Raw genomic sequence first — 11,118 nt, 5'->3', positions numbered from 1 at the left:
GCAGCAGGTCAGGCAGCATCCAAGGAACAGGAGACTCGACGTTTCAGGCATAAGCCCTTCTTCAACCCTCACCTTGACCTCCTTCCACCTATTGCATCTCCAACGCCCCTCCCCCAAGTCCCTCCTCCCTACCTTTTATCTTAGCCTGCTGGACACACTTTCCTCATTCCTGAAGAAGGGCTTATGGCCGAAACGTCGAGTCTCCTGTTCCTAGGATGCTGCCTGACCTGCTGCGCTTTTCCAGCAACACATTTTCAGCTCCTGGATGACCTCCCTTTCTGCAGCTGTCATACTGTCCCTGATTAGCAATGCCACTCCTCCACCTCCTTTACCTCCCTCCCCCATTTCTTTTGAAACATCTAAACCCTGGAACATCCAACAACCATTCCTGCCTCTGTGACAGCCAAGCCTCCGTAATGGTAACAACATTGTAGCTCCAAGTACTAATCCATGCTCTGAGTTTGTCACCCTTATTCCTGATACTTCTTGCATTAAGATATTCACACTTCAACCCATCACACTGACTGCACCTTTGCCCTATCAAGTGCCTATCTCTCCTCACAGACTCCCTGCACACTGTACCCAGCTGTTCACTAACCACTCCATCATCTGATCTATAGCTCCAGTTCCCAACCCCTGCCAATCGAGTAGAATTTGCACATTCTCCCTGCATCTGCATGGGTTTCCACCAGTTGCTCCAGTTTCCTCCCACAATCCAGGTTGTGCAGGTTAGGTGGATTGGCCATGCTAAACTACCCATAGTGTCCAGGGATATGCAGGCTAGGTGGATTAGCCATGGGAAATGCAGGATTACAGGGATGGAGTGCGTTTGGGTGGGCTGCTCTTTAGAGGGTCAGTGTGGACTCAAAGGGCCGAATGGCCTGCTTCCACATTGCAGGGATTCTATGAAAAAGTATCTCCACTGCTTACTTTACCATTTACTTTAAATCTGTGTTCATAGAACATAGAAAAATACAGCACAGTACTGGCCCTTCGGCCCTCGATGTTGCGCCGATCCAAGCCCACCTAACCTACACTAGCCCACTATCCTCCATATGCCTATCCAATGCCCGTTTAAATGCCCATAAAGAGGGAGAGTCCACCACTGCTACTGGCAGGGCATTCCATGAACTCACGTCTCCTTTAATTCCTTTAATTCTCAAACTTAATCAGTGAGAATAACGTATTCTTACCTACTCTGAACAGAACCCTCACAAATTGCCAGATCCAATCTCCTCTTAGTCTTCTCTTCTCCAAATTTCTATCCTCCCATAACCTCCTTGCTCTCTTACTCTATGCCCCTGTTAACGAAACCTCGGGTATTCTATGCTTTATTAACTGTTCTCTCGACCGGTCACGCCATCTTCAACGACTTACCCATAGAAACACAGACGATAGGAGTCGGTCATTCAACCCCTCGAGGCTGTTTTGCCAATGAAAATGATCACAGCTGATCATCGAGCTCAATACCCTGATCCCACCTTTCCTCCATATCCTTTCATCTCTTCAGTCACAAGAGCTATATCTACCTCCTGCTTGAAAACACAATGTTTTGGCCCCAACCACTTTCTGTGGTAGAGAGGCTTACCATTCTCTTGGTGAAGCAACGTCTCCTCTTCTCAATCCTAAAAGGTTTACTCCTTACCCTTAAACCATGACCCCTAGTTCTGGACTCTGCTTCCATTGGCAACCTGGATCCTGTGGAAGCAGGCCATTCGGCCCCTTGAGTCCGCTGTGTAGTCCTGTTGGCATGCTATAGGATTCTATGAGATTCCCCTCTCCTCTCATTCTTCTAAATCCCGGTGAATACAATCCTAACTGACTCAAATTCTCCTTAAATGTCAATCCAATTGAGGAATCTCTCAAAATCTGTTAAACCTTCACTGCAGTGCCTCCTTCGCCAGAACATCCTTCCTCAGATAAGATGACCAAAACTGCACACAACATTGTGTGGCATCACCAAATACCCTGCATAATTGCGGCAAGACGTTTTTGTTTCTGTACTCGAAACCTCTCACTCTGAACGCTAATATACATGTTTTTTTAAAAACTGAATTGAATGATTTATTGTCACATATGTTTTACAGGGAGAGAACAGCAAGGTACAGTGAAAAGCTTTTCCAACATCGCCACAATCTTGCACCGTTTTGAATAATTTAAGAACAAGGAAGAAAACAGATAGAGCTTAAAGACAGCCTATCGGTCCTGAGCCAGCTCATCACCAACAATGAGGCCTGAACCACCATCCTTTCTCCGACTTGCCACCATCCACACCGGACCCAACCAAATCCCCAATCCTCAGATGCCATCTTTCACCCGCTGCTCCTGCATACTCATACATATAGATTGTTTCCTGCGCTGCATCTGAGTTATATATTTTGTTATTGTCTCTCCATATTCTTCACATCAAAATGAATAATTTCATACTTCCCTGTTCACCCCATTCCTTTGTCCTTTTGAAATTTTAGACAAATCTTTTTTCAATTCAAAACACTGCCTGATGCTGTGCCCTGTACACCACAAACTGGGTCATTATTATGAGTCAGGAAAAGCAAGGATCCCATGTGGCCACTGGAGAATCCATTAGGAACCATCCCCCAGCGTGAAAAACATCCACTAACAACCTGTTTCCTGTCACTCACCCAAAGTTGCGACTGTCCCTTTTATTCCATGATTTATACATTTTCTCAAAATACTGTTGTCTGACACTGTACCAAATGCCTTTTGGAAGTCCATGTGTACTCCATCAATTTGAGTTATTTATTTACTGTCACATACATCAACAAAAAAGGTAAAAAGTGATTTGTCACCACAATTGGAATTACAAAACGATTAAAAGAAATTACTAAATAGAGTTCACCCTCTGTTCAAGGGAGGGGGGGTCTTCAAACACAGCTCCAGATCTGAGCTGCCAGGGGAAATCAAAGTCTGGGAGAAGATTTGTAGCTCGGGCTCTCGTTGTTGTGGTCTGTTCGCCGAGCTGGGAATTTCGTCCGCTGTCTATAGGGGACTATAAATGCCGGAGGAAACACCACAGAAGCGCTTCACAGGAGGCTCCCAAACACTGAGGATGTCACCTAGACAGGGGACGAAACGTCTGCAACACAAATTCCCAGCTCGGAGCCAGAGGAAATGGCGGAGGCTGGTACAATGACAGCATTTAAAAGGCATCTGGATGGGGATATGAATAGGAAGGGTTTAGAGGGATATGGGCCGGGTGCTGAAAAATTGGACTAGATTAGGTTAGGATATCTGGTTGGCATGGATGGGTTGGACTGAAGGGTCTATTTCTGGCTGTGTAGCTCTATGACTCTAAGTTGTCCTGGGCTTCAAGACACCTCTACTCTGGGTACAACAACAACAACCCTGCCCTACAGCAGCAAGGAGTCCCCACTCTGGGCACCAGCACCACCACAGCCAAAGACCCACTGAGCAGCGACGGAGATAACGAGCTGCTGAGTCCAATGTTTCCAGCTCAGCTGGGAACCAGGGACCCAGGTTCAACTCGCAGCCTCAGGCAACTGTCTGTGTGGAGTTTGCACATTCTCCCCGTGTCTGCACGGGTTTCCTCCGGGTGCTCTGGTTTCCTCCCACAGTCCAAAGCCTCCTTCTAGCCACAGGTTTCCCCTGCAGCACTGGTGCTTGTGTGTCCACAGGCCAGATGATTGACTAAAACCTCATGCACACACACAACAACGTGGACAGTTTCTCCCCGCTGTGAACGGTGCTTGTTCCTTCCACGTTCACAATCCCATGATATTCCAGTAACAGTAAGTTGATGAACATTCTCAGATCCTGGCGTGATGTCTGGTTTCTGTTTTCCAACTGCAAATCCTCCTCCTCTCAATCTCCAACTCAACTCCCAGTGAAACATCCATGAAGTAAAAGAAATACCGTGACTCTCATCAACATTCTGTGGTATCACTTCAAAGTACACCAGAAAGTTACTGAAATAGGATTTGCTCTTAATAAATCCATTCAGACTTTGCCTAATTAACCTATTTTTGCCCGGGTGACTATTACTTTTTGTCTGGAATGATTGTTTCTGGAATTTTCCCCATCAGCCATGTTAAACTGATTGGCCTGTTGCTGCTGGGCTTACCTTTATATCCGATCTCCCACTCCCCTGAATCAATCTATGGCCGGGGTCTCCACAATTTCTATCCTCAAGATGCTTGGATGCATCTCATCCAATACTCATGCCTTATCCACTCTAAGTACAGGTAACCTATCCAAAACATCCTCCTTATCAATCTTAAACACGTCGAGTATCTGAATAACTCTCTCTCTTCCATGACCTGTACTGCATCTTGATACTTGGTAAAGACAGATGCAAAGCATTCAATTAATTCCTCGGCTCTGCTCCCTGCCACCATGAATAATTTCCCATTTTGGTTTGTAATTGGTCCCATTCATCCTTTTGCCACTGTTTATATGCACCTAGATATATTTGGGATTCCCTTTTATCTTAGCTGCCAGTCTCTTGTCATACTCCTCCTTTTGTTTTTGTTTTACTTACTCTCGGAACCTCCCCACATCTCCAGACTACAATATGCATGAGCTCAAACTCCTTGCGTGAACTTTGTGGGCGGCACGGTGGCACAGTGGTTAGCACTGCTGCCTCACAGCGCCTGAGACCCGGGTTCAATTCCCGACACAGGCGACTGACTGTGTGGAGTTTGCACGTTCTCCCCGTGTCTGCGTGGGTTTCCTCCGGGTGCTCCGGTTTCCTCCCACAGTCCAAAGATGTGCGGGTCAGGTGAATTGGCCATGCTAAATTGCCCGTAGTGTTAGGTAAGGAGTAAATGTAGGGGTATGGGTGGGTTGCGCTTCGGCGGGTCGGTGTGGACTTGTTGGGCCGAAGGGCCTGTTTCCACACTGTAAGTCTAATCTAAAAAAAAACTTTGATGCCAAAATTCAGATTGTTATCTGAATGACAATAGAACATAGAAAAGTACAGCACAGAACAGGCCCTTCGGCCCACGATGTTGTGCCGAGGATTATTCCTAATCCAAAATGAAATAACCTAACATACGCATCCCTCAATTCACTGCTGTCCATGTGCATGTCCAGCATTTGCTTCAATATCCCTAATGACCCTGCTTCCACCATCACCACCACCAGCAAAGCATTCCATGATTCACAACTCTCTGTGTAAAGAACCTACCTCTAACTTGTCCTATATACCTTCCTCCTAATATCTTAAAACTATGACCCCCCTCGTGCCAGTCAATCCTGCCCTGGGGAAAAGTCTCTAGTTATTGACTTTACCCATGCCTCTCATTACCTTGTACACCTCGATCAGGTCACCTTTCTCCTTCTCTCCAGAGAAAAAAGTCTAAGCTTAGTCAACCTCTCTTTGTAAGGCAAGCCCTCCAGTCCAGGCAGAATCCTGGTAAACCTTCTTTGCACCCTCTCCATATCTTTCCTATAGCAGGGCGACCAGAACTGGACACAATATTCCAAGTGTGATCTCACCAGAGACTTGTAGAGCTGCAGCAAAATCTCGCAGCTCTTAAACTTGATCCCCCTGTTAATGAAAGCTAAAAACCACATGCTTTTTAACAACCCTATCCACTTGGGTGGCAACTTTGAGGGATCTATGTACTTGCACACCCAGATCCCTCTGTTCCTCCACACTGCCAAGAATCCTGTCTTTAATCCTATATTCAGCATTCAAGTTCGGCCTTCCAAAATGCACCAGTTCGCATTTATCCAGGTTGAACTCCATCTGCCATTTCTCAGCCCAGCTCTGCATCCTGTCTATGTCGCGCTGCAGCCTGCAGTAGCCCTCGATACTATCAATGGCACCTCCAACTTTTGTGTCATCGGCAAATTTACTAACCCACCCCTCAACCTCCTCATCCAAGTTAACGCTTCAGGTCAACAATCTTTCATCAGAACCTCAAAAATTCCTATCTGGAGCAGGACCTACATTGGTGAGGTGAAAAGGGATCGCGAGAAATGGATCGGAATTCAACATTGATATGCAAAACAGCAGTTGAACAATTCAACACTTTTAAAGGTGGGATGGTCCAGTTGTGGAGGAGACACCACATCCCTATGAGGAGCAACAGGAGGGCAGAATTGTTTAGCGAAAATAGAATCCATGAGATCAAAGGGGCAGTGTGGCAGTGTGAATACAAAACAGGCTAGTGAACAGAAAGCAGAGGATAATGCTAAATGCCTGTTTTCCAGAATGGATGGAGGTACACTGAGGTTCTTCTGTTCGGAATTGTGACTCCTGCTCTTAGATTTGGGGACATAGAGCAAAGTTTCACTAATACAAAACTCACAAGTAGTTACAGATTTCAGGAATGGTCTGGTGAAATGATCAGACACGTGTTGCGATCAGACCAAATTTATGTTCCAATCTGGTTGGGAATCTGTAACCTTTTTTTATAGATATTTTATTAGAAATTTAACATTTTAACAAATTTACAAAAATAAACAAAACTCTCAAGTACAAACATTGATATAGAAGTAAATCTTAAATATACAATAATCAAAATTTAACAAAAGAAAAATACCGAAAGAGAAAAAACAAAACTCAATTAACTACTAATCTAACCTACAATTAGCCAGAGTGTATAATTGAGTCACTTACATCTTTCAAATAAGAGAAAATGAGAGAAAAAAAAAAGAAGTGGGGGGGGAAAAAAACCCCCAATGATTAACATCGAAGTTGGATATTAAAATACTTGCTCAGAATGTGTTAACATCATATATAACAAAACCCGTATTCGTATGGGATTCCTCTCCCAAGGGGCCCCGGACCAGCCATGTTTGTAATCTCAATTAAATAAAAGCCCTTGTTAGGATAGCCAAAATATCTATGTAAAAGGGCTGCCATATTTTATTAAAAATAATTCGGTCTTTCGGTGCACCATATTTATAAGGAAGTCAAGGGGAATAGATTCCATGATTAATCTATGCCAATTTGAAAATCCAGGGGAACCTTCAACCACCCAGTTTACCAAAATATTTTTCCTTATATGGAAAGAGAGAACAGAAAATAATCTCTTCCTATTTGACATTCCAGGTGCACCACTTAACCGACTGATCAACCATAATCATCCGGGTAAATCCGAGACCCCTCGGGAGGGGAGACCCTATCTAAAACATCCCGAGCAAAGAGCATATAGAATTTACAAAAATAAAGGTTCTCTAAATCACTCATAACAGTATGATAAAAAGGGAACTATTTCTAAATAATAAAAAAAATATAAAACATATTTGAATGGAGATTATCCCCCGGATTCCAGGGGGTATCACTTCTTTTCCAACGGTCCATCATATCCTCTCCCAACCAGTGCCCCACCCTTGACCCAGGCGCTCCTTAATAGGATGAGGAGAATTCAGATATAATACAGAGCTATAGTTAACAGTGAGCACCCTACCCCACCCCCCCCCCCCCCACACCTGAGTATATTTGGTAGTATCAATACCATGTATAAACATATATAACTATAAAATTACAACTTCAACAAATTATAATTAAATATAATAATATAAAACAGCAAGGGAAAACAACCCCGCTCCTAGAGGCAAAAATAAAATAGAATAAGGTAACCACCTCTTCCCACCAACCTTAACTAAACCCCCGGTTTATATATATACATATATACACATACATGCATACACACATATATGTACATACACACATACATACGTATAATAATAAAATAAAAAAAACCCTAAGGGGGGGGAGAAAATCATTAAATGGAGAGCAAATAAATAATTCCCTCTCCCCCCCAAGATAATAATAAACAGTAAGATAGGGAAAAGAAAAAAGGAGGGGAGGGGGATATAAACCGGAGTGGGGAAAAGGCAAACCAACATACATTGTCTCTTACGATTTATTTAAGAGAGTCCAAAAATTCCTTAGCCTTTTCTGGCGATCTAAAATTATACCCGGATCCTTCGTGGTTAAAACATAGCGTCACTGGGTAGCGTAAGGTGTATTGAATATTTGAGTCCCTTAAACACTTCTTCACCTCATCGAACGCCTTCCTCCTTCGAGCCAGAGCCGGGGAGAAGTCCTGAAATAACATGATCTTGGATCCTTTATAGATCATGGCTTTAGGATCTTTTCTACGATTTCTAGAGGCATCTAGGAGTATCTGCCTCTCCCTGTAGCTCTGCAGCCGGAACAGGACCGGGCGTGGGCGCTGGTTCGAGCCAGGCCCGCGTATTGCGACCGGGTAGGCCCATTCTACCCACACCTGGCCTGATCCAGCCTCCAGATCCAAAAATTGTGGCAACCACTGCTCCAGGAATGCTGTGAGCTGGCCTTTCTCTTCCCGTTCGGGAAGGCCCAGCAAACGAATATTTTTTCGGCGACCTCGATTATCGAGGTCGTCGATGTAATTCTCTAAGGTCCGGACTCGCTGCTCGAGAGTCCGGACCTGATCCGCGGCCGATTGAGCTGCAGTCTCGGAGGTCGCGGCCTTTAACTCCGCCCCTCCGACTCAGCGCTCGAGTTCCTGGATGTCTCGGCCGTGCTTCTGCAGCTCAGCCGAGAGTGATCCCCAGCGATTTCGGGACTCCTCGATAAATGCGTCGATCTTCGCATCCAGCTTGGTAATCATCTCCACAACGTTCGTTATTGTCGGTAAGTCCCCCGGGGCGGCTATGGACGCCTCAGCTGCAGCTGGAGAGGGAGAGGGTGGGGGAGGGGTTCCCGCTTGCTGAGAGCTGTGGGCTCTCCTCCCATTAGTCATTTTTCCTAAGAGATTATATTATTTAAATTTTATACTAACACTACCAAACAACTAATTATATTAAATAAAAGCTATTTTAGATGATTTGGTGAGTGTGGTGGGGGTGGGAGATCCACTTGCCCAAGTCTTGGAAGGAGCACTGTAGGCTCAGACTTGCTGAGTCGCTGCCATCTTGAATCTCCTGTAACCTTTTTTTAATAAAGTAGATAGTGTGACATTATAGTGTTGGGTTTCAAAAATGACATCTTCAAATCAGATGGTTAAGAGTTCATTATCAAGGGTCATTTGGACATGACAATGGGCAACTGGAGGCTGACTGGAGGCCTGTGACCAGTGGAGTGCCACAAGGATTGGTGCTGGGTCCTCTACTTTTCATCATTTATATAAATGATTTGAATGTGAGCATAAAAGATATAGTTAGGAAGTTTGCAGATGACACCAAAATTGGAGGTGTAGTGGACAGCGAAGAAGGTCATCTCAGATAATAACGGGATATTGGTCAGATGGGCCAATGGTGAGAAGTGGCAGATGGAGTTTGATTCAGATAAATGTAAGGTGTTGCATTTTGGGAAAGCAAACCTTAGCAGGACTAACACACTTAATGGTAAGGTCCTAGGGAGTGTTGCTGAACAAAGAGACCTTAGAGTGGAGGTTTATAGCTCCTTGAAAGTGGAGTCTTAGGTAGATAGGATAGTGAAGAAGGCGTTTGGTATGCTTTCCTTTATGGTCAGAGTATTGAGTACAGGAGTTGGGAGGTCATGTTGCGGCTGTACAGGACATTGGTTAGGCCACTATTGGAATATTGCGTGCAATTTTGGTCTCCTTCCTATTGGAAAGATGATGTGAAACTTGAAAGGTTTCAGAAAAGATTTACAAGGATGTTGCCAGGGTTGGAGGATTTGAGCTATGGGGGGGGGGGGGGGGGGGTGCTGAACAGTCTGGATCTGTTTTCCCTGGAGTGTCGGAGGCTGAGAGGTGACCTTATAGACATTTATAAAATCATGAGGGGCATGGATAGGATAAATTGACAAAGTCTTTTCCCTGGAGTAGGGGAGTCCAGAACTAGAGGGCATAGGTTTAGGGTGAGAGGGAAAAGATATAAAAGAGACCTAAGGGGCAACTTTTTCACACAGAGGGTGGTACGTGTATGGAATGAGCTGCCAGGGGAAGTGGTGGAGGCTGGTACAATTGCAACATTGATGAAGGGCTTGTGCCCGAAATGTCGAATTTCCTGTTCCTTGGATGCTGCCTGACCTGCTGTGCTTTAACCAGCAACACATTTTCAGCTCTGATCTCCAGCATCTGCAGACCTCACTTTTTACTCAATTGCAACATTTAAAAGGCATCTGGATGGGTATAAGAATAGGAAGGGTTTGGAGGGATATGGGCCGGGTGCTGGCAGGTGGGACTAGATTGAGTTGGGATATCTGGTTGGCATGGACAGGTTGAACCGCAGGGTCTGCTTTTGTGTCGTACATCTCTATGACTCTATAAGTGCAAAAATGGAAATATATACGATAATAGCCCAAGTGTAAGAAAAAGCCTGTTTTGGCCGGGAGGTTACTGCATAACCTTGATTGTCTGTGGGAACCATTCTTTTACAGAGTTGCCACAGATTCACATGGAGGTGTTTTTTACTTACTTTCTGCACAGTGGAATGTCTGGAAAAGTGGTGAATGGTGATCTAGCTTGGAACCAGTCCGATTTGTTGGACTTTTCCAATCAGACCAGGTTGGTGAGACCAGGGCCATCGGTCTCCACCATTGTATTGGAATCTTCAGATCAGAGCCATGGAATCTGAGATACAGCCCTCCAAAGCCTGCAGTCTGAAGACAAGTCAGTGAGACTCATTAGTTTGCACTGTATAAAGTATTTTAAATAGGGTTGTTCATTAGTTTATATCTATATTAAAATGGGAGGCGATGCAAACGGTTTTGCTTTTCTTGGCACAGAGTTTAAATCCACCTGCATCAAATCTGTACTCTATACTGTTGACAGGCCGAGACTGAGCGCCAGTATCAAAGATGGCCGCCCCAATGATTCACAACAGGCTTCCCCGCCTGTCCACCGCGGAGCAGGCTCACAACACGCGATTGGTCACCGCGGCAACGGACACCCGGATGTGGAACCGAACGGGCAAAGTAGTTGTGAGGTAATGGTGTGGAGAGAGGGAATGTGAGAGAGAGAGAGAGAGAGAGAGAGTGAGGGAATGAGGGAGAGAGGGAGAGAGGGAGTGTGAGAGAGAGAGGGAGGGAATGTGAGAGTGAGGGGGGAGAGAGAGAGAGGGAATGTGAGAGTGAGGGGGGAGAGAGAGAGGGAATGTGAGAGAGTGAGGGGGAGAGAGAGAGGGAATGTGAGGGGGAGAGAGAGTGAGGGGGAGAGAGAGTGAGGGGGC

The 11,118-nt window shown here is 45.2% G+C and overlaps 1 protein-coding gene across 1 annotated transcript in view; it reads left to right on the top strand.

Moving 5' to 3' along the window:
- Positions 1–10,804: 10,804 nt before the first annotated feature.
- Positions 10,805–11,118, top strand: part of LOC132827388 (ADP-ribose pyrophosphatase, mitochondrial-like) — a 17,398-nt gene continuing 17,084 nt past the window's right edge. Inside the window, exon 1 of the mRNA XM_060844052.1 lies at positions 10,805–10,875. Coding sequence (XP_060700035.1) covers positions 10,844–10,875 — 32 coding nt within the window. The 5' untranslated portion in view covers positions 10,805–10,843. The remainder of the gene's footprint in view (positions 10,876–11,118) is intronic.

Source organism: Hemiscyllium ocellatum, chromosome 24 (assembly GCF_020745735.1).
Source record: "Hemiscyllium ocellatum isolate sHemOce1 chromosome 24, sHemOce1.pat.X.cur, whole genome shotgun sequence".
Lineage (NCBI taxonomy): Eukaryota > Metazoa > Chordata > Chondrichthyes > Orectolobiformes > Hemiscylliidae > Hemiscyllium > Hemiscyllium ocellatum.
The sequence above is the reverse complement of the archived record's forward strand: the minus strand, read 5'-3'. Positions and strand labels throughout refer to the sequence as shown.